Source organism: Crocodylus siamensis, chromosome 2 (assembly GCF_052110815.1).
Source record: "Crocodylus siamensis isolate JL-2025a chromosome 2, ASM5211081v1, whole genome shotgun sequence".
Lineage (NCBI taxonomy): Eukaryota > Metazoa > Chordata > Crocodylia > Crocodylidae > Crocodylus > Crocodylus siamensis.
In genome coordinates, this window is record NC_143396.1 from 233684783 (window position 1) to 233709544 (window position 24762).

The 24762-nt window shown below is 42.2% G+C and overlaps 1 protein-coding gene across 4 annotated transcripts in view; it reads right to left on the reverse strand.

The window, feature by feature from the left end:
* Positions 1-24762, reverse strand: part of BAHD1 (bromo adjacent homology domain containing 1) — a 63025-nt gene that overhangs the window by 34441 nt on the left and 3822 nt on the right. For 3 of the 4 annotated variants that reach the window (XM_090033447.1, XM_090033444.1, XM_090033443.1), the window contains exon 2: positions 13647-13759. The exons of the other annotated variant lie outside the window; for it this stretch is intronic. In XM_090033447.1, the coding sequence (XP_089889573.1) occupies positions 13647-13677 (31 nt within the window). In that variant the 5' untranslated portion in view covers positions 13678-13759. The remainder of the gene's footprint in view (positions 1-13646; positions 13760-24762) is intronic. 4 annotated transcript variants of the gene reach the window in all.

The following is a 24762-nucleotide window of genomic DNA, read 5'->3' on the forward strand; positions in this document are numbered from 1 at the left end:
ATCCCCCGTTGCCAATACCAGATCCAGTAAGGCATTCCCCCTAGTGGGACCATGTACCTCCTGCGTCAGGTGGAGGTCCTGTACACAGGTTAGAAACCTGCATGAGCGGTGGGACTTTGCTGTCTGTGTCTCCCAACAGATGTCCGGGTAGTTTAGGTCCCCCATGACCACCGCCTCTTTAGCTTTTATGGTCTCCAATGGCTTACTTTTTATACCATCACACATTGTATGTACAGACCTAATAATATATGAGCACATTTCTAGAGGTTTGCAAATGCTTACTGAAGAAGGCACAGGACATGTGTTAAGTTCAGAAATATGTTACCTGGAATCCTTTCTGCCCATCACAGAGCCAAAAAAGGGAATTTTGCTTAGGTTGAGAACCATTCACACTCTTTGTCCTGCAAAGATAATTTTAATTTTAGTCTATGCCACTAGCTTTCAGAATACTCCCTGCACCATACCTATTTCACAGTGTATTAAGTTGAATTTTAAAGCCCAATTTCTAACTCTTAAAATTCAACCTCAACTTATACACTGTATCACTGTCCCCTGAGAATGGCACTGGACTTGGCGCTCAGCTGGTGCAGCCCAGGTAGCATCACTCACAGAGGATGGGGGCGTGCCAGGCGAGCCTAGTCCTGTCTGCTACAAGTGCTGAGCCCACCCCATCCCCTGTAAGCGACACCAGGCTTGGCTGGGCTTTGAGCTCAGCAGCGCCGCTCGCAGCAGATGGGGCCAGGCTCGGTGCTCAGCTGGCATGGCCCAAACAGCAATGCTCACAGGGGATGGGGTGTGCCAGCCTAGTGCCAAGCTCAGCGCTGCTTGCAGGGGACAGGGCCAGGCTCAGCGTTCGGCTGGCATGACACCATCCCCTGCAAACAGCACTGCCTGGGTCACACCATCTGAGCACTGAGCCCAGCCCCATTTGCTGCAAGTGGCACTGCTGACCACCAAGCCCAGCTGCACCAGCTGAGCACCGAGCCTGGCACTGCTTGCAGCAGACAGGACCAGGCTCAGCTGGCATGCCCCCATCCCCTGTGAATGGTGCTGGGCTCCATGCTTGGCTGGAGCAGCCCAAGCAGTGCCACTCACAGGGGATGGGGCCACACCAGCTAAGTACTGAGCTGGGCCCTGTCCCTGTCCCCTGCAAGTGGCACTGCAGCACATGTCCACCCCCTGGATGCTGGCCCACAGTAAGGGTGCAAAGAGGCTGGTATATGTCAACCCCATATTTCTGATCCAAACAGCCAGGTCGACATATATACCAGATCTACAAAATCCCTAACTTTTTGGATCAGAAATACGGGGTTGACTTCTACATTGTGTCAACCTATACAACATGAAATATGGTAACTGCATCATAGGATAAATTGTAGGATTCACAATCAGCAGCAATTATAACCTAAGCATTGGAAGGTGTCCGAGCATGAGCTCACACTAAGAATTAAGCATGTTCGAATGAAGTTGGTACTTGAATGGGCTGACCACTTGAGCACTCTTGAGCTAGACCTGCAGACTAATAATTAGATGACCGATTTCTGTGGAGGATCTCTCCGATACTTAATTATCTATTTTGATATCTTGCCCAGTGACAGCGATCCAAGCTGCTTTACTTCCTGTATGTCTATTCTCCAGGGTCACAATGAATAAATGTTTTTTAAGAAGTACTAGTTTACAACTATACTGTCAAGGACGAAGATCTTATCACGTATAAAGCAGGTAAGTTGAAACCTTGTCAATATTTGAGGAAAGGCCAAGCAATGTAGTAAAGCTGAACAAAAATGTGTTGCCCCAATCAATGTTTTGCCTAAACGCTCTGGGATCCCCAGGTCCTCAGCCAGAACATGACATGCAAACGCCCATGTAGTTGCGTATTTACTACCAACATGTTTTTGCAAGAACATGCTAATGTCATACCTCTACATGCTGTTGTACAGATATATAAAGGTTTAGAGCTTTAGGTATAGAGGTTTAGATTTAGAACTTTAACTTCTTGGCCTCAATTTCCACAGTTATAAACCCATTTCTTTCACAAAGAGCTCAACTACATGGGGGAAAAGATCAAACACTGCTAATTTCAAATTTAGCTCTCAAAGAGAATCTTGTACATGTGAACTATAAATTAATCAAGCATTTTACTTCTGCTTGGAAAGAAATGCTTCTTTCTGATACCTGTGGAGACAGAATAGATCATAGAGGAGCTAACATTATATATGAAATAATATTTCAGTTTCAATTTTAAGGAAAACTTTTCTTGCTTTCTCGTTAAACAGATGACCTCTTCTGGCTTGAGTGATTCTCTCTCTCTTTGGAAAATGTTTTCCCCAATGTCAAAGCTATACTTTTAATCAAGCTTGCTCCCAAGCTAAGATCAACAATATTCAGCCAATAATGTGCTACAGAAATAATGGCAGTAGCAGAAATAAGATTTAGGCAGTGAGATGAGAGAATTATCAAAAATAGATTGAACCTTCTAGCTGGAGTTTGCTTTCACGCATTGGTAAAAACCAACACCAGTGCTCATTACTCTCCGAGCTTTTACTTAACACTAGTTTATTTTTAAAGGTGCAATTAAAACTTGAAAAATCCACTTGCTCTGCTGCAGAAGAATTTAAGATTTCTAGCCCTTCCAGCTACATATTTTTTCAAATATAACCCAAATATAAAGCAACAGAGCATTATTTTCCCGAGTCTGCAGAACGTCTCGCTGCATCTGCTGCTGATCAAAGCCTTTGCAGGCAACAGCATAGTAAGATCAACATAATTCCAGGGAGTTCTACTCAAGCAATTCAGAATTCAGAGCAGTAGCAAAAGCTGTCAAGAACATCAGTTTCATACAACTGCTCAAAGCCCCGAGGAAGAGGCAGGCACTGGAGTTATTCACATGGGAAAAGGAGCCCCCCCCTTAAAAACACATGCACAAGCCAAATAAGAGTTGGAATTGGCTAAAAGAGAACTTTCTTTTCTTAGTCCTTTGAAGCAGTTAACACTTGTGGAAACTTATAGCAGCAGGTAAGGAGCCAAATGCAATTCAGAAGCCTGGGGAGGGGGAGGAGGCGGGGAAGAGAAAGAGGACTGGGATTGTGGGAAAGTTTCAAGGTAAGGCATCCACTAGCCAGAAATGGAGATAATATTTAGAGACCACTTGGGATCACCACAGACAATGCTCGTGGTAATCTCAGTCATGTTTTTCAGAACATGTATGCAGTAGGGTTGACATTTGGACTGCTTAGAACAGATGCGCTCAACCCTTGGCCAGATCCAGTTCCTGGTGCTGTATAATCCAGAGAACCTGCAGGGAGCTCAGCAGACCTGGGCAGGCGAGGGCCCTATAGGGTCTGATCCTTGCTGAAGGCAGTGTGGGGCCCCAGGGCCTGATCCCAGTACACAGGGGACATGGACCAGCCTGTGGATAGGCCCTGTGCCATTCAAGTAGCCTGAGGGCCAAAACTCTGAGCATCACTGACTTAAAAGATTTAGCCCTCTGATTACATTGGCGAGAACCCTACATTCATCCCTTAGCTCTGGCGGGGATGAATTCAAAATGTACGTCTAAAAGAAGCAAGAGATGGTGGATTCCTAGTCAGACTAATTTTAGGTATGATTTCACGAGATACTGAGCATCCCCCACCCCCAAAGAAATTAATGGAATTACATCGAGAAGAATTCTGCATTTCTGAAAAGTCAGCAGTCAGGATCTGCTTTTCTGAAAAGTCAGCATCAAGCTGTACAAGGGGCAAAGGTTTTATAATTTTATTATTATTTTTGTTTAACTGGACCAACTGGGTGGTTGGGAGAAAAGTTAGAGGGGCACTTCGTACCTGAAACCTCAGAATCTCCCAACCATACAGCTGGTCCAATAAAAATGGTATCACAAAAATCTTTGCCTCATGTATATTTCTTGGTCCATCACAGCTACAATACTCCAGCTCCACCACTATTACTATCTCTAGCCGATTGCCCATAAACAGGGCATTCAGCTACAGTGTTGACTAGAGGTTTTCCAATTAAGAGCGATGTGAAACTTTTCCAAACTCCACAGAGGAATGCTATGACCAGTGTTTGCAAAGCCTGACACTGCAGTTTCCTTTTAAAACTGAAAATGAAACTTAATTATAAGACAGGCATTTTGTATCCGTTTTCAAAAGCAGTATCTGTCAGATGCCCCTCGTGCCACCAACGAAGTGCGTTTGTGCCCTGCCCTCCTTTGGCGTCTTTAGAGTGAAAGAGTTAAGTGTTGTACTCTTAACAGATAAAAAAAAAAATGTAAACTCCGATTACATATAGATTTTGCAAATTGATTCTATTGAGAACCACTGCTGTGAGGAAAACTGCCAAACATCACCTGGCTATACACAACCAGCCACTGAAATGTTTTTAGACAAGGTCAACAAAAAGTTGCACGTTTGACAGCTGAGATGAATATGGTCCGTTAAGAAACTCGCTGGTAACCAGACTGTCGAAGTAACTATGAAGGTTAACTAGTCATGTTTCAAAACTACACCAATTAGGTTAACCCGTTGTTTCAAAAACTGCATGCCTCTGCTTTGCCATACACAAATTCTAAACTAAATTCTCGCCTTTCCAGCCGAAAGGAAAGACAGTAAATTCTGGCAACACTTGCAGTTGTACGGGCAAACAAAAAAAAACGAATTCCTTCAAAATAATGTCTGGAAGGACAATATTCAAAGCAATCTTGCACATATAAAACACTTAGCTCTTCTCTGTAGCATAAATAAGCACGGTACTCTTTTAGACGCACAAAAATTACTGCACCTATGAATTTTAGGGAGGGCAAAAACTTGTGAATTCCTCCCAGGTTCGGAGTGTAAATACTGGCTATCCTGCACACTTACTGGAAACCAATGTGGGTAATGTTTTCCCCTTCCCTGATTACTCTGAATCAAAGATCTTCATTGCTCCGGTACCTCAAGATTACCTTCCTAGTATGAAAGCTCCGTCATTAGAAAGAGATCCTACAGCACACCCAGATCTTGAAGATGACAGCTACATAGGACTCTTGTCCTTCCCAAGGTACCTTATGACTAGAATCACAAGTAAACAGGGAACCTGAGGAAAGCTTACTCGAGGGAAACTTGAGGGAAAAGCAGGGCCTTAGAAGCAACGACTGGTTATCAGCTTATTGACTTAACATAACATTTAAACAACTTTGTCTAATCTCATAAATGTTTCCACAATTTGAGAAGACAAATTAAAAAACAGAGAAAATATGCATTCAGCATGAATACTCAATCCTGAAATAGTGCGGCACTGGGTAGCGAAACTTCTTTATTACTTTTCATGAAATAAGGTGATATGAGAAAACAAAAGTATGAAAGAGAATAGTGATAAGTGGACCTTAAGGTGTAATGATTCAAAGGTGTTATTAGCATCAAAATTTGTTTTACAGATCTTATTTAAACTCACAATGTCCTTTTGCACTAAGAAGGTGTAAGATATGGATACGGTAGGAAAAATATTACTCAACCTTATGTTATGATGAAAAGGTGTCAACATCTTGGCCAGGTTTTTAGGAGATATAAATTTAGTATGTACTCATTGTTTGATTTTTACTGTTAAGACTTCAAAATCTCAATATGTATTTATCATCCTTTTCATAGCAAGCAGGATTCCCATTCTCTCTCAATTCATGAAACATTATCCACCTACTATAACCCCAATGTCCACCTGTATTTTCAATAAAGAATGCGCTACTGTAAAAACACAAGAGAGAAGGTCTCTGTGGAATTTCAAAATGCAATATTCATAAGGCCAGGTAACTGTTCTCTCTTATACACAAGTGCCACAGCTATTTCTCAAAGTAACAGTCAATATTTGGTTTGATTGTTTTTCTGTTCTCACCACCCCCCCACCCCCAGTCATCCAATCCATAGGACAACTATACAAGTTACTCTATACCAATGCCTAAAATAAGAAAAACAGGTAGTGAAAGAAAATGTGTTCAGTAATTCTGTGCTTTTAAAAGACAACCCGATTCTGACCCAGAATACATATTTTAGTACAAAAACCTTTTACAGAACTTAACAGTTTCCCTATTTAAAAAAAATTCCACAGGAAAGTTTAATCAAACGTTCATTCTCCTTTGAGTGCTGACAACAAACAAGGAGCCTGGAAGGCAAAAATAGCCCTTAAAATTGAAACAGACTTCACTGATTTTCATTCTACAAATTGAGACAAATGGAAAAGTAATGGAATTGTTTTTTCCCAGAGGTATAATCTCACAGAATTCTCATTCTGAGGCATCCTGGGAAATCAGGTATAAGTTTGCCTAGACCAGAGTTTTGGGGACTTGTCAGACAGTACAGTACAAGCTGAATGCCTTAGTATTATTATAGGTCATTAGCTACCAGGATCATATTAATTCCTAGAATCTGCTGGCCACATGCTAAATTTCTTCAAGAAGCTGCCACTCAACATCCAAACTTGCTATAAAGATGGTTAAAAGTGACTAGGTTATATTTAACAAACTGAATGCCAAAAAAGGATGATTTTGTTAGTATCACTGATATACATATATACACACATTAATATTGTGGCATCAGAATCATGACTCTTAGTTAAAAATGCACTGCAAATTCCCTTAGAAAGCTTTCTTACAGCACGCTCCACAGACTTTAAGGCAAGTACACAATGTTTAAAGATGTGCATAATGTAAGTGAGAAGTTCCTCAAAAAATTTCACAACTCTACTGTTTTTGCAAGTTAGGCACTCAGAAATTAGCACACTAGGATGCTGCTGCAGTACCTCATGATTTCTTAGCAGAGAATATGCTGTTTACTTCCCAAAGTGACACTGGCATAGTCTGATCTGTGTACCTGAACGCGGACTAATTCAAGTTAAATAAAAAATAAAGAGCCTATCTTTATTAAACAGATCTTCACAAAGGAGAGGGTGTTTAACAACATATATTCTTACTAATCACTCCATAAGAATAAAATAAAAGAAACCTGTTCTCAGCATTTTTATGGCCGCCTCCAGCTTGAAAAATAGAACATAGCATCAACTCCAAAATTCTGTCAAATTTCTGCATCTGGAGACCAGATTATTTAAGCTCCAAAAAACAGAAGTTACTAACACTTCAGACTAAGATTGAATCCCCACCAGCCACTTAATGATTAAAGTTAATTGCCTGGCAATTCATTTTTTCATTATTAAGCAATTAAAACATAAGTGCCCAACATATAACTGTATTCCAGAACTACTAGCAGTTAGGGGTGGAGCTGCATGATGCAGAAAAATGAATCACTTAATGGGCTTTGGAATCCACAGGTAGACCCTACATATCACAACCTGTAAGCTTTAGCAGCTGTCAGACCTGCTATAGTCTGCTAAAGAGCCCTATATTCTGATGGGCACAATTATGTCCAAAGGGACAGGCTAGGCAAAGGGAGTAACCAACCTGGGAAATCAGTGCTGCTTAATGTTTGAGGGTGAAGAGCATGGCAAGTTGGGAAACCAAGTCTACTCTTGGGCCATGGTTCTCCAGACTGCCCCAATGGGGGGGGGGGGGCAAGGGCAGGGAGACAAAGTGCACTACACTCTGGTCTCTCTTTATGCAAATTTATTTTGTGCAAATTTGCTTGTGTGTGTGAGACAACCTTATTTATACCAGAAATTTGCTTTGTTCAAGAAAAATTCAATTTTATGCAAAGAGGCATGCAACATGGCTATGCATGTAATAATGGATTCGCTTTATGTGAATTCACTTTCTCCAAGTTTTTTTTTGGAATGCAGCACTCGCATATAGACCCAAGTGTATTTTTCATACGGAGCAAGTATTGACTGGCAATATACTGTCTGAGATATAAAACACAAACCAAGAAGAAACTCCAAGACAGGAAAGGCTTTAGAAGTCTAGCTCCAGGAAGGACATACTATGCAACACAATTGAGAGAACATATTTAAAAAGTACAGAAGCCACCAGCTAAGATTTATATAAGCAATTCAGAAATGAGCCACTGGAAATTCATTGTGACCAGCACAAATTCTGCTCTTATTTCATGAATCCATTTGGTGTCCTCTAGAATGTGGATCTGCTTATATATTTAGCTATACTGCTATTTCTCTCAATACAATATATCAATGTGTCTGCATGTGCACACATGCAGAGGATGGTGTTCTGGTTTAGGAGTAGTTTAATTTGTGTTCGCACATTAACATTTGTTTACTTAAAGGTGCTTGGCTTCATATTTGTTCGCTTAAGACTACAAATTTCAACATGCTGGTTTTTCACAGCAACTGGGGCTGTAAGACTTCCCTAGGTTGAAGCGTTTCAGATTCAGCAATTTAAGCTGTTTCATCTTGTAAAGTTGCAAAGAAAGTTGGACATTTAACACTCTCTGAGTATTAAGGCCTACTTCATACTACAAGGTTTGGCTGGCAGAACTTAACTCTGGTTAAGAATGTCCCCCTGTTCCCAAGGTTCTCCAGCGGCAGACCCCTCCTATCTGTCATCAATTGATCTACCTCTGTTGACCAGAGCGAGGCTTCAGCTCCTACCTGGTATCTAGCAGAAGGTGCATGTAGATACTCCGACACCTCCTAGGAACTTGCATACTACCTTCAGCAGCTATTACTTTCCTAGAATGCTCCACTCAGCAGCTGCACAGCACCACCAACCACAGATGGCTGTGCACAGACCCTGGAGATCTGCTGGTGACAGAGTAGGTTAAGTGTAGAAATAGCCTAAGGCATTAACATTCCTGTATAGCTTGAGGAAAGAAAGCTTCGGATTGAATGGCTACTCATTTAGACTTAACAGCCATCATGAGAGTTCTGGTTATGGGAGTAGCTCACCGAGGATCTGCTCAATGGTCTGGGGAGACCTGCCATTACAATAAGAAATATTTAGTAAACTTTGTTTACTATCACTTAGTCAGAGGTGTTCAGCAATATAGAACTCACGTAACCCACTTGCAATTTGGGATTTGGAAAGCATGGCAATGTGCTGCACTAAGCGTTGGTGTCACCATTTCAGGCTAACAGCATTCTCTTGCACGTGACAGCCACTACAAAGTATTCCCAACAGGTGCTGATAAAAATCTTTATATGTAATGCATGATAGTGTGGTATGTCACATGCTATAAAGAACTATTATAACATTTTAAAGTTTGTATTGGATGACTATGTACCCCTTTGCCTGTAAAAAAATCAGGTGCTATGAATGCAACCATACAGGGCTCAAAAGTAGCCATACAAACCTCTGAAAGTGACCTACAATAACTCTTCTACAGGTAAAAACGCTAAGTCATATACCTCACACCTTTCTGGGACTAATCCCCACTGGCAAGTGAGTTATGAAACACCTTTTATAGGCCCTATAAAGTCAAGAAATATCTGACTCTATTGTGGTCGCAACAGCACATGGATGGCAATGCTAAGCCCAAGACTCAAGCAGGAGATAGCTGGAGGTAGGACGGGACTTCCACATTTGCAAGGAGATGGAAGCAGATTCTTACAATTACTGTTTTTGATAACAGTGTTTATCAGAAGTAGCTCAGAGGTTTGGAATATCAGGGTGTAAGGGTGAAGGACCTATTATTGGGCTAAGAGAAATAGCCACATGTGCATGTGTGTCACATGGATGCAGCTTCCCCCCTACCAATATTTACATGGTATGGTATGTCAGTTGATAATGCTGGCATTACTCCATGTGGAATGATATGTGTTTTCTACAACATCTGACCCTCAAGAAAAGCATGGAAGAGACCAGCTATCCTTACTCAAAGGATGAACAATGTTCACTGACATCATGACTCTGTGCCTTAATGAGCAAACCACATCTGCTTTCACAGGTTTCTGCTACAATCCACAGGAAGTCAGGTCTACGCTGCATCGCACTTCCCTTTCTATGGGCATACAGAATCATAGAAAGTGAGGATTGGAAGGGACTTCAGGAGGTCTCTAGTCCAACCCCCTGCTTGAAGCAGGACCATCAACTACATCATCCCAGCCAAAGCTTTATCTAGCCGGGTCTCAAAACCTGAAAGGATGGAGATTCCACAATCTGTTCCAGTGTTTTACTACCCTCCTAGCGAGAAATTGTTTCCTTATATCTAACCTAAACTTCCCATGCTGCAACTTGAAACCATTGCTCCCTATTCTTTCATCTGCCACCACTGAGAACAGTCTAGCTGCATCCCCTTCAGGTAGTTGAAGGCTGTTATTAAATCCCCTCTCAGTTTTCTCTTCTGCAGACTAAATAAGCCCAGTTCCCTCAGCCTCTCTTCAGAAGTCACATGCCCCAGCCCCTGAACCATTTTCATTGGTCTCTGAGGAGTCTAAGTGGTGCTAATTTCCAAACTGACCTACTTGTTCTCCGTAAGTCAATACAGCATGTTGACTGTGAAACTGGAAGAGTACTGGAGCTGTCTACAGCAGGGATTTCCAAAGTATGACCCGAGAGCCAAATGCAGCCCACAAGCCCCTTGGCTGCAGCTTACCAGCCAGGACCACACTTTTGAAATGGCTCTTCAGGGATGAAACTTTGGGAACCCTTTGTCTCTACAGCATGCCACAAATGGGTACAGGGAAGACAGGCATGACCTGCCTGCTCAAGTTTCCAGAGGCACATCAGAGTCAGAAGCTCATCAATAGCACTGTTCTGGCACTGCCCTGCCCCATGCACCTGATCTCAGACCAAAGGCCGTTTGTGGATGACACGGGGGTTTACTTCACACTAAACTGAAGAAGTTTCACAGTAGCTAGGGTCAGAAGGGACCTGATCAGATCATCTAGCCTGACCCCCTGCCACAGCGGGAGTGAATGCTGGGTTCACAAGACCCCGGACAGGTGATCATCTAACCTCTTTCTGAATTTGCCCAAGGTAGGGGTGAGGACCACTTCCCTGGGAAGTTGGTTCCAGCTTCTGGCCACCCTAACTGTAAAATATTGCCTCCTAATCTCTAACTTAAACCAATTCTCCATCAGCTTATTACCATTGTTCCCTGTCACCCCACGTGGTGCTGGGGAGAAAAGGGCTCTACCTATTTGCTGTTGATCTCCCCTGATGAGTTTGTAGGCAGCCACCAGATCCCCCCTCAGCCTCCTCTTGCTGAGGCTGAACAGGTTCAGGTCCCTCAGTCTCTCCTCATAGGGCCTGTCCTGCTGCCCTCTCACCAAGTGGGCAGGACTCCTCTGAACTCTCTCCAGGCTGGCCACATACTTTTTAAAGTGCGGCGCCCAGTACTGGACGCAGTACTCCAATTGCAGCCTGACCAATGTCGCATAGAGGGGGAGTATCACCTCTCTGGACTGGTTTGAGATGCACCTTTGGATGCATGATAAGGTATGGCTGCCCTTGCTGGCTGCAGTCTGGCATTGGCGGCTCATGTTCATCTTGGAGTCAGTAAATGACTCCAAGACCCCTTTCCACTTCTGTGCTTTCAGGAGGGGAACTCCCCAGCCTGTACATACGCTGTGGATTCCTTCTCCCAAGGTGCAGCACCCTGCATTAATCTATGTTGTACCCCATCTTATTCTCATCTGCCCACTTTTGTAGTCTAAATCTAGTTGCAGCCTCTCTCTCCCTTCAAGTGTGCCCACCTCGCCCCACATCTTAGTGTCATCAGCAAACTTGGACAGCATGCTTTCCACTCCCTTGTCCAAGTTGCTGATGAAGATGTTAAACAGTGCGGGCCTGAGGACCAAGCCCTGGAGCACCCCACTGCTCACTTCACGCCAGGTTGAGTACAACCCATTCACCAACTATGAAACTACTACTCTCTGGGTGCACCCCATCAGCCGATTTTTTACCCACCCAACTGTGTAGGCATTAATGCCACAGTCACCTAATTTATTGATGAGGATGGGGTGAGAGACAGCGTCAAAGGCCTTCCTAAAGTCTAGAAAAACTATGTCCACAGTGACACCATCATCCAAGGATTTAGTCACCTGGTCATAAAAGGCAATCAGGTTTGTCAGGCAGGACCTGCCTTTGATGAACCCATGCTGACTGCCCCTGAGCATGACTTCCCCTGCTGCCCCCCACCACAGATGTGCTCCTTGATTTTCTCCAAGATCTTCCCAAGGACCGAGGTGAGGCTTAAGGGCCTATGGTTACTTCGGTCCTCCTTCCTCCCTTTCTTAAAAACTAGGACCACGTTAGCTAGTTTCCAATCCTTCAGCACCTGGCCAGATGACCAAGAATGCTCATACAGCCGGGCCAAGGGCTCTGCAATGACCCCTGCCAACTCCCTCAACACCCTTGGGTCGAGGGCATCTGGATCTGCAGATTTAAAAGTGTCCAGCCCTTCCAGAGGATTTGCAACTACATCTGCACTGACCCAAGGCCTGACAGAGCTATCCCCCAGATTGTCCCTACCTCTGGCCAGAGAGATGTCCTGGTCCCTGTTCAAGAAAACAGAGGCAAAGAAACTGTTAAAAATACCTGCTGTCTCGTCTGGCGTAGCCACAAGGTTACCATTTGAGTCTTCCAGGGGCCCTACATTGCCTGGTGCACTCTTCTTGCTCCCAATGTACTTGAAAAAGGAATTTTTGCTGTCCTTAATCCTGGACGCTAGCCTGAGTTCCATCTTGCCCTGGCCTTCCTAATAGTCCTCCTACACTCACAGGCCAAGGAGTACTCCTCCTTGGTGATAGCTCCTCCCTTCCACTGGTTATTCGCCCCCCTTTTAGTCCTCAGGCATTGCTGAATGCCCTTACTGAGCCAAGGTGGTTTCTGAGCATTCTTACCCCTCTTGCTTCTCTCAGGGACTGTTACCCTTTGTGCCTGGAGCTTCGTCCCCTTAAGGTACGACCATCCCTCATGGATTCCCATCTCCTCTGCCTTCTGGGCCCTCAGTGCCTCCCCCACTAATCTCCTAAGCTCATTGAAGTTGACCCTTCTGAAGTCAAGGGCTTTACTCTTGCTATAAGCCCTTGACACCCTGCGCTAGATAGTGAATTCCAGCAGGTGATGATCGCTATTACCCAGGTGGTCAATGACCTGCAGTCTCCTCACCAGGTCATCCCCAACAGCCAGGACCAGGTCCAGCAAGGCATTACTCCTAGTGGGGCTGTGCACCTCCTAGATAAGGTGAAGGTACTGTAATACAGCCAGGAACCTACGCGAGTGGTCAGACCTGGCTGTCTGCTCCTCCCAGCAAGTGTCTGGGTAGTTTAGGTCACCCAGGACAATGACATCCCTTGACCTAACGGCCTCCATAAGTTGACCGGAGGAGAAGTCCCGGTCAAGCTCTTCCCCATGGTTGGGTGGTCTGTAGTAGACGCCCACCATAAGGTCCCTTTCACCATGCCCCCCTTGTAGTTTGACCCAGTGTCTCCACCCGACCCTCCTCTACCCTGAAGCTAATCCTTGATGTTGTGAGGTGCTCTTTGACAAAGTGCGGCTCCCCCACCTTTTCTCTCTGTCCTGTCACTTCTATATATGGTGTAACCCCAAATGCCCACAGCCCAGTTGTGTGTAGGGTCCCACCAGGTTTCTGTGAGCCCTACTAATTCTGGATTCTTACTCGCAATCAGGAGGCACAGTTCCTCCTGCTTGTTCTCCATACTACAAGCATTAGTTTAGCGGCACTTGAGGCCTCCTGAGGGTGCACGTGCCTCCCCTCACCACTCACAAGACAGTTGTGGCCCACTACTCCCAGGACGTTGTTGCTTACCTGGGCATCCCTTTCTCTTGTCACCCTGCATGGTGGTAAAGCATCCTCTCCACTCCAGCGGCCCCTTCCCCCGGTGAAGCTAGTTTAAAGCCCACTGTACGAGATCATCCAACCTAGAAGAAAAAAATACAGCTGCCCTTAGGGGAGAGATGGTTTTTGAAAAATACCGCTTCAATTTAAGGCTGAGTAAATCTCCATGTTGTGCATACCCATGTCAGAGCCCGATCTTTACCTACCTCCCCAGTGGAAGGGAAGGGAGATCAAGCTGCTGGTGGGCAGAACAGTCCCCAAGCTGGGTGGGGACCCCCCCTGAGGCAGCACCTGTCCGCAACCAGTCAGCTTGGGCAGTCCCAGGGGGCACCACAGACACAGAGGGAAGCACTGGGCCCCTGCACAGCTCAGGCAAGTAGGCAGGCTCTGCAGTGAGAAAAATCAGGCTCACTGCTTTTTTTTTTTTTTCCTTCCCCTTCTCCTGTGGAGCCTGCCCTCCCAGGCTGCCTGCACAGTCTGTCTGCATACCACCTGAGCTGTGCTTCCCTCCGCAGCTATAGGGTAGGAAACTAAAACTCCTCGGAGGTGTTTTACTTTGCAGTGCCCCAAATTCATTTGTTGCATTCCAAAGTCATTTAAGGTGTATTACGCCGCCAAATGTGCTACGGCAACTTGAATTAACATGCAATATGCTGCCAAATTTGCAAACTCGTGCAAACAGCAACACCATTAAAGCGGTGCAAAAGGCATTTAACCTACTTTCAACCCTCTTTAAAGTGTCATCTGCAAATGGCCCAAGACTAAAAGAGCGGGTGTTGAAGATGCACCTAGAGCAGCCTCACTGCAAAATTCTAGTTCTGAGGCACATCAGTGGACCCAGATGGATGGATGGATGCTTGCTCAGTACAAGATATCTTCCCTGACAAACCTACCACTGACACAGTATAAACAAGCTCATTTTATCACAGGCATCAGAAGCAGCTTCAGAGACTTTTAGTGAATACTGTATCCTTCACTGCTCTACTTAAGGCAACTTAACTGCCTACAGAGCACAGAGATTCCTTTTCCAGTGGAGTGAAAAACATTAGGAGCTTCAACCTGCATAGAGATTGAAAGAACTGTACTATGTGAAAATACCTCCACCTTCACAGCAACACTTCGGCATCAACCTGAATAACTGTGGGAGAATGAGCTAACACACACTGATACATACTACATCTACGTGGAGTGTAGCATTTAGGAGCTTCTCAGCTCATCCCACCTTCAGAATTACTATGATATCCATCAGCTGAGATGTTAGTCATACCAAACATCCAAAGATGATTTCAGCTTTACTGTCAACACAGATCCTCAGGAAGTACCCACCAGGAGCATAACTTAAGCTGCTTCAAGAGAAAATCCCTCAGAATCATACGCGATTGATTTACAAAACTCTTGAGGTGCCTCCAAAAGGATTTTTAGGTATCCCCTTCAAAATTAGACAGATGTGCACGTTAGAATCCCAAAGATAAAAACATGGGATAAAAGCATGGCCAGAAGAGCTATAGGATGTCCTTCACAGATGACATCATCATTTTAAAAACTCAATGTTCCTTCTCCAGTTTCAAAAAAGAGGGAGACACCTGAAAACAAATAAGAAGAATTTTGAACCCTTTTCTGCAAGTGATGTGGCTCAAAAGCAGCATCATACCTGCAGACCAAGTAATCAAACCTCAGAAGTACTGATTGTGCAGCACGACCAAAGTTCATTGGACCTAAAAATCACATTTTTTTAAACAGGAAGAAGGGATTTAATAATGCTCAGGAGTGTAATATGCTCATATCAGCAGATCCAGTGTAAAAGTTCTCTCTGTCCAACCTAATCTGCAGTAAATGAAGCAAAACTTCAATAATTAACCCCAGAAAAATACAAGAGGTACATTACTCTAATGGGTTAGGAGCAGACAGATGAAACAGTTTCACTGGAATCAGCTGGTAAGTCCCTTCCTCCCCCACCTTGATGCAGTGTGGCTGCTTTGTCAGTCTGTACCCTAAAATGCTGAACAAGGTAAGGCAGAAAGCATTAAGTACAACATTTAGAAAGAAAAATGCCTTTACACGTGCAAGACAATAAGACAAGAGAGCCATGCACAGCACTCTGGGGCAAAAGTATGATCTACTCAGAAAAGACAGACAAAATACAAGTTAAAGTTTGCTCTCCTTCCAGTCAATTCTAACAGAGAAGGATGCCTGAAGCTGCAAAAGCTGCCAATTGAAGCAAAGCCAGAGTGGCAGCAGGAGACACTTGAAGCTACCGGTCTGACCGCAAACTGACTGAAAGTTTCTAAGAGTTAAAGTATTTACAGTTGGAGGTCCTGAATTAAAAAAAAAACCCCAGCAGCACGCTTTGCTAAAGAGAACATGTAAGCTGCATGCAGATCTGGAAGAATTAATAGCTGATTCAAGTTGCAAAGACTGTGAAATCTTCCTGGGCTGATAAGGGACTCTGGAGCAAAACAACAAACAAGTGTGGGGCTACCTAGCATATCAACAGCAGCACCTGAGCTTCCACATTAGGAAAGTCACCTTTCTTGAGCTGTGCCAGAGGAATGCCCCAGCAGCAAGCTTGCAGAAGGTCTGATGCCGGACTACAAACATCCAAGTACAGAGAACAGTATTGAACTAAGAAAATCTGCCCTGAATCTCACAGATTTCAAGAGTCAGGAACAGGCATCCACATTAAAATTTCAGTTTATTGGGAAATCCTGCATTCTGTTTTAGCTATACATTAAGTCACATTTAAAATGTTTTCAATCTGATACTGTCCTTTAAAATAGGAGAAAACATCCTGTTTTAACTTCAAGTAAGACTCATGCTACTCAATTCCACTGCTAGGATGAATATTTTCCTGAATAAATCAGGGGTGCTCAAGCCCACCCAGCTATATCACCCTGCCGATAGAGCTCCCCAAGGGCCTGGAAATTTGGCAGTGAGGGAAGAGTGCCAGCATTAATTGCTGTTCCCCTGCTGCCAAATTTGCAGACCCATGGGGAGCCCTGCAAACTGAATAATATGGCCCCAAGTAAACAGATCTAGCTGATGCACAAGTGGATTGGCCCACCGCAGGATCAGGCCCAGGGCCCTGAGGGGATCCAGCTCATGGACCAACCATATGCCACCTATCTGGCCCACTGGACCTGAAGTTTGGGCACCCCGGTAAAAACAAATTAAAAATACACTCAAGGGAGACTTACAATTTCAGCTTCTAAATAATTTATATTCTCAATTAAAATAAATAAATAAATAGTTTCTAGCTTAGGTTGGCAGGAATTCCTTCCAAAAAGGAACCAAGTGTGAATTCAATCTCCATGAGCCTGCAGTCAGCTTCACTGCCTTTAATGCTGCTTACAGCTTTCCCAAGTAATAGAGCAATATTACACAATACCGATTAGTTTCACGGATGCTACTCAGAATCCTGCAGTTAGAACAGGAACTGGCAAGAATCATGTCTGTTTTGTACTGCTGCAGAGAACAGACAGGATTAGTGGAAAGAGGCAATGGTATCAAAAAAGTTCAAGTTGAGAAAAGTAGGATAACAAAGATCACCTCCAGCATAACCAGCCTGTCACCCTTGCAGCAGTCAGGAGGTTCCAGAAGGGAAAGATATACAAAACTTGACTTTTCTGAAGGTTTGAGGGTTTTTTTGTTTTTTGGTTTGTTTGGCAGGGTTGTTTTTGGAGGGGAAGCTGAAGCCCCCAAGACATACCCAGAGACTGCACAATGGCAGGAATCCCAGGACTCTCTCTTTCCCTAGCAGCTGGAGGTACAAAGAGGCTGGGCTTTTCACAAAGGTGTTGCCTTTTGACCTTGCTGGCAGCCCCTCCCCACCTTTTTCATCTCCAAAGCTGATCTGGCCTTTCAGCCAGTCAGGCTCTGGAAATTCTCACGTCCTGGGCATAAAATATTACCCTTGGAACACTGACACGTGTTCTATCGGTTATGAGAGATCTGAAACCAATACCACACACTCAGTGACTTTTCTAATCCTCAGGCAATATTGTACTGCTATTACTGCCTTCAAAAATGGCACAAGAATGCACCACAATATGCAGCACTAGCACACTAATGTTTTTCTTCTCATTAGAGAGGACACAGCTAAGCTTAAAAAAAAAAAAATCTTTAATCCATCTTAAAAGTGTTTTCCCAACCATTATTACTGATACATAAGAATGTTATAAAAAGACCAGGGAAAGATTCCCCTAATGTTTGCTTTATTTATTTGACATTGGTGATCTAATCAGTTTTACCATGCCCCCGTGTGTGTGTGTGTGTGTGAATCCTTTATACATGAAAACGTGAGAGGGGAAAAAAGACCCTCACATTTTTAAATAAGAAAGTGATGTGAAAGCTCAACATCCATTTGTGAAAATGCAAAACTGTAAAAATTGGCAAGGGGCCTCAAAGCTAGAGGCAGTACTTGAAACCACTTTAATCCATTTTTTAATTGACAAGGTTTCATCCAACCAGAATGCAGGCCCCCTCTTAACCAGAGACTATCTAACAACCACCCACTATAAAGATTGTTTTATTAGGGGCTATTACAGTTAACTAGGTTTTTAATAATGTTGAGAAAGTTGAAATGTTTCTGTGGCATTTGCTCTCCTTCCCTTCGATCTTCCATTTATGCAATTGCCTCTGATGGTTACCTTGGAAACTTATGCAAGTTTAAACTGGATTGGATGTCCACTTAGTCATGGACAGGTTGAGTTTTGAACAGCCACATCCGAGATTCTGAAAATATAAAACTTCTCTCAAGTCTTACTCCATCACTCTTCCTGCCCTCTCACAAAGGTTAGGAAAAGTTAGGTAACACTATGGCATGAGCTGCAGAGGTTGGCCAGATCAGAGAATGCCTTCTGTGTACTGGTTTCAAGAGAAGAGGCTCCTTAGAAATACCCAACAAGGTTTATAGTTTGAGGTTTCAGAACAGGGACGGCAAAATATCTCCTACATTCCTCTCAGTAGTTTGAGACAGGACAGTGGACATAATATCGTAAAGACTGCACTGCATGGCATCTTTTAACTAGCAATGTGGCACTGCCACAGTACCCATACTACTACTATGGAAAATAGTTGCTGTTGCACATTGAAGTTATTTCTAAGACCGCTAAGAAACTAACCTCAAGGCGGGTGGTTTAATGCATGAACACTGACCTATGAGCAAACTTATGTCCTCGCTACTGAACTACTCCAAGAGCTGTGTTGTACTTTATGTGGAAGCCCTCAGGGCATACAGTATACTAGGTACTCAGTTCCCGAGAAGCTAGTAATCTCTGCTCCCTCTTCACAGCTATTGCCTCCCCTCCAGTCCAGCTCGCCCTCCCCTCCTGTCCCATCCCCAGGGAAAGAATCTGCTTCCTTCTTTCAAACTGTGATTGCCCTAGTTTGTAACACTACCTGCTTTAACTGATAACCATATTTCACCTCCCATGCTCTCAGAAATTTAATATCCAGCCCCTTAAGAAAAGCCCTTTCTCTTACCATTTGGTTTTGTTATCTTTCTGGTGTTATCTAGGCTACTATTCGTGTCAATTTCTTTTTCTTAGGAACCTTCCTCAATTTGCACAAGTCCCTTACTGCCCACCACCTTTTTATTGTAAACAGTCTTTATTTCCTGATAGCAATGACTTCCCTACCTCTAACCTCTTTTCTCAAACTGCTTTGTAACTCACCCGTGCAATGAGCATGAACAAAAATACCCTCTCTGTCAAGTGATCATTTGTTTCTGCTGTCCATAAAGATGGTTTGAGTCTTCAGCCTGAACTTTCCTTCTCCTCCCATATTTTCCATGTTCATGTTATCTGCCCTGTCACTCCATGTAACCAAAATACCCAAATGCCTTACACCTGTGCTGAGATATTTAATAATCTTCTTCCCACCCCCCTGCCATCTCAAGTGGTTAACCTTCCTCCCCTTTTCTATGATCTTTTCAAGTCCCAGTTCTCCAGAATTTGGTATGAAAATAGTTTATCGCCTGACTTCTAACACCTACAATAAAAGTATGGCCATATATAATAGCCACTTTGATAATTCCACTGATTTTCATTGTAGGATGCAGTTAAAATTGCCCTTAGTTTAAGATCTTCCCTAGACTTGAATCAAACTTACAAACCTGCCGTTCATTCTACTCCTCTCTGCCTAGCTAGCATTAGCCTGCTTTATGCTTTTACATAAGACAGCTAGTGGTATGACCCTTCTTTTATAACAGCTCCTAAGTTCTGTAACACCCTACTGCTTTTCAAAGCTCAGAGGATTTTCTACTTTTCCTAACCCTTTGCTTACAGGTGCATTGGCCCCACATGGCTCTTCAGGCTACTACTACTACTACAAAAAAAAGGCCCTCCCTCTCTCACCCACGCTGCACTCCTGGTCTTTGAGCAATGAAGACTATAGCATATAGTCAGCTCCTGCCACTCAAGCCTACCAGACAGATCAAGAGTGACAAAGGGGAACTCCAATATGCCCCCCTCACCAGCACGTTTCTGGGTTTGGAGCATGCAGAATGGGAGGTGGTGTGAAGGCCTTGTTTCTTGACAGCAGCTCTGAAAGTAATGTGGAGCCACTGCAGACCTACCTTTACCTGTCTTTCATCTGCAGTCAATATGACCATGTTCTAGGTTACCTATAAGCCCTAAGGACAGTTTGTACGAGAAGCACTATATAAACTTGTATTGTAGGGGAACAATTTAAGAAACATTATTTTCAGGACTGTTCTGAAAGTCCAGTCAGGGACAATACTGAATATCTTGCACAACATACCCATGAAGCCAACAAACACAGGTTCCATACATGAACATGTGCATTTCTCCAGCTCTAAGGTTCCATTTAAAGAACTATATTTTAAGACTGAAGATAAATTTCTATAAATACAACTTAGTATGAAGAAGCAAGTCCATATTTATTTCAAACAAAACTTTGGATTAAATTGAACAGTCACATACATATGAGCTTTATGAAAATGTTAACAATAGCACTGGATGAAAATCTGGAAGCTGCACACTTCCACCCTTGCACATTTTAAACAGTATTTTGAAGAGATTTTTTTTTTTTTTTTTTTAAGAACAGGTGTAAGGAAGCATTGCAATGTGGCTCACAAAGGAAAGCCATGCAATTCAGGCATAGCTAAACAAGGAACAAAAACTGCAGATCAAATTAAGAAAACTTACACATTACTAACATGAGAACCGGCAGGCTTGAACTAAAGCTATAATATATCACATTCAGAAAGGAGACACTATAATAAATCTAATTTACTCCAGTATAAAAGCATTCCACTGAAGCTATCCAAGGACTTACCTGTCTAGAGTGCAATTCCTATAAATACTTGCATCTACTCCATATGTGGAATCCTGTCCCAATACTTAGTACAGCACCATAAAGAAGACTGTCACACAACACTGTAATCTTTCCCACTAGTGTATTAAATGGTCACAACATACACAAGCCCCCAGATATCTAAATTTATGTGCCAGCCATAGATGCTACACCAACTCTCTTAACATAATGTTATATCAAACAGATTGTGGTATCAGTCCATATTAAATACCATCCTAAAGATCTTTTTAGGCACTGCAGCACAATTCTGCTGTACTTTTCATCTGAGGCATAAATAGTTAAATTCCTCAAATTTAGTTGCCAAGTAGGAGCAGAAAACCAGGATCTTAAAAAAAAAGAAAAAAAGAACCAGACTACAGCAAGAATGAAACTGACCCGCTTTATAAACTCAAGCAGCAAAACTAGGCCAATTATTTTTATTCCAAGCATTAGTAAGCCATAGCTGGGGCATAAAAAAAAATAAAGTATGATAAAGCAGTGCTTCTAGCCCTGCCTGATTGTGAAAGCCTTACAACAGTATGTCACTGGATATGCGTCTTAATGAGCACATGAGAGTCCAATACTGTTTTTCCTTTTTTCATTTTAATACACATCTGTTTACCGTACTGTACTACTAAACATATGGAGCAAGTGTACTTGGTCAGGGCAGCTGAATCTCGGGCATGTTACATCACATAACCTCATGTTTCTTAACTATATGAATCCAGAACACACTTGCTCATTCTTCAGTTATAGAAGCAATTAATGGGAAGCTATGACCAGGCTTGCTGTTTTAAGCAGAGGAGCATGCAAAATTTGAAGAAGAGTCCACATGTGATACTTGAACTCAAACAACCATACAACTATTTATGCCTCGGATGGAAAGTACAACCATGTAACTTTTTATAAACAAATTTGCAGTATGCAAAGCTTAAGTGATTAGGATATAAAAGTGACAAAACTTTTTTTTCTCTGTTAAGTTTTCCTTACTTTAACTGCAGGCAACTTTATGTAAAACAGAAGATCTACCCCCTTTGAGGATACATTAACTTTGAATAAGTTTTGTGGATTTTTTTGACCAAAAACATTTCCATGCTTTTTTGTGGGTGTGGGGTCAATTGACAGCATTTTACTACACGTAAAATCAGTTTTACTGACTCTCCTTTTTATGATGGGTTCCCCTACCCCTACCGTAGATTTTCATTCACACACAGTCAACACGGGAGAAAACAATTAAAATACAGAAAAAACAGAACTATAATACTACAAAAACTGGCAGAGGGACAAAGAACAGATGTACAACCTTAACTTCTTTTGAAACTAGCCATATTTCAATTAGACATTTTTTGTACATGGATGTTGTCAATTAATGACGGCTCAAATGTTGGCTTTATTTAAAAGTGGTTTGAGTCAAGTTTGTGCTTTGCTGCTGTTCAACTGGAATGATTTTATCTTAAAACTCAATATTCTGCTGTACTTTTTGCAGTCCAAACGCTTGTAGCCTCCTGCTAATGCCTGACAACAAGAAAGTGAAATTGACTAGATATAGGTCTATTTAATTGTCTATGAATGTTAAAGTAGTTTCAGTCTTAAACCAAGATGGTTAAGTAACATTTATAAGGAACTGTGTTCCATTTTCACTTGCCAGAGCATAGTGTGGATTTTCAACTACAATATCAAAAAAGTTAAAAAAAAAATCACAGTAATCTTAGGTTGTACAGGCACTTCAAATTGTGTAGACAAAATATGGTCTGGGCTTTGATATACACACACACACACGCATACTTTTACTTTAAAGTAACATTCCATTGCCTTGATCAAAACTGGAGATGCCATGTGGGTTCTAAGAAACATCCTACAACCTAAAGGATTTAGGGTCTAAGTATATTTTGATATTTGCATTCCTTGCAGAAAACATCTACACAGGCATTTATTAAGTAGATACCTCTGAAAACTAAAATTTTATTGATCATTTCTACAAACTGCAAAGACCAGGAAACACCAGTGTATCTGAAGATACAGCCTAATATTAATGACCATAACCAATTTACTTGTGGCTTGTCAATAACATGCCTTAATACTAGAAGATATTTCAGAATAAAGCAAAAATGAAACAAAAAAAGAAAAAAACCTTTCAGAATCTCACAAGATTAGAGAGCTTTCTTCCAAATCTCAGAAGATCATCAACATTCCTTAACAGACATATATAGTATTATCCTTGACCACAGCATATTCTGTAGAATAACAGGTACAGCTTTCATTTTATGCATTTGTTCTTAGTTTCAGTGGTTGCCGTGGGATGTTTAATTTTCTATTTTAAACTGTAAAGCTATCCTGGAAGTGCATCTGAACTACTGTTTTCATTTGTTATTCACAAGGATGATAGTTGTGACTTTAATTAGTTCAACTGATTGGTTGGAAAGTGTTTTTTGTTCCCATGGTAACTTCTTTTGGGTGTACTATGGTGGTTAATCCAATATCAGGCATGGCAAAAATCTATGTAGAATATTTTGTATGCATTACATAATGCCATCCAACTATGCTTAACATTTTTAAGCATTAGATATGATCATCAGAAAGTCTGTTATTTTCTTGTGGTCTGAACTTGACAACAAAATGTAACAGTGTGCTTGTATTTGCTTAGGATTTCTAATTATTTTTCCAATTGTTTGCTTTGAATAGGTTTCCTGCTAAAAGCTTATGTTTCAACACCAAAATATTTCAAGCCAATGTTTGAAGAAGGGTTTATGCTTCCCAAATAAGTATTCATCACCATCTTAGTAAAATATTCACATATTATATGTAAGCACACTCCATCCCCAACACGTTTTCACCAAAAAGTGATGATTATAGCCAAGAAGTGACATTAAATGGATATTGTGGTCAATGAGGAAAATGCAAAATAGAGAAGAGACCTGAAATGATGAAAGGTACATCTGATGTAAAAAGAAGAAAAGTTGCTCCCTTAGCAATTCACCAAGAAATTCATGAACAGCCTCAGAGGCTTTCAAAGCAACTAAACCCCAGCTAAGATTCAGTATCACTTCTGCATCAAGAGTGCATGTCAGACATTGGCACTGTGGTTTTTCTAAAGACATGAACCCATATCTGTCAGGGGGAAAAGACCTACCCAACTGCATCATCAACTATGGATTAAAACTTAGAAATCTAAAAAAAGCACAGAACTATTTTTGCCAGATAGCTAGCCTTTTCAATGGCAAAAAATCTGTGATGCCACAGAAGTACATTACCAGGGTCACAGCACTACATCATTCAAGGTAATGTTTGATATTTACTGATACCAAACATGACCACCCTGATAAGATTCTAGTTAGATGAAGTTCCAAAGGAAATTATTTTTCCTTTTACAGTATTCTGCTTCTTTAATGTTAATTGTACTCCTATAAACGGGGCTATACTTCACAACCCTGGTTCTATAGCACCTTACTAAGCAGGCTGGAAACCAAGTCTTAGTAAATTAACTAGGAAAATTAACACAGTCCCTGGAACATCACTTCTCCACAGCCTTATTTAACAGGATACCTGAGCTAAATATAAAAATCTTTGTTTTTAAATTAAGATACAAAGAACTCTCACAGCTCAGTAGGGGACAGACCAGGTATTCAGCACTTGAGAAAATGTGAAGGAGAATTTAGGATTGTAGGTGGAGCACGTTAGCATGATAGTTCTGTTAAAGCAAGCCACAGTAAATCACTTAATGCTGACATTTAAACTATGATAAGATTTCAAAGGCGATCGCTCATTAAAACAA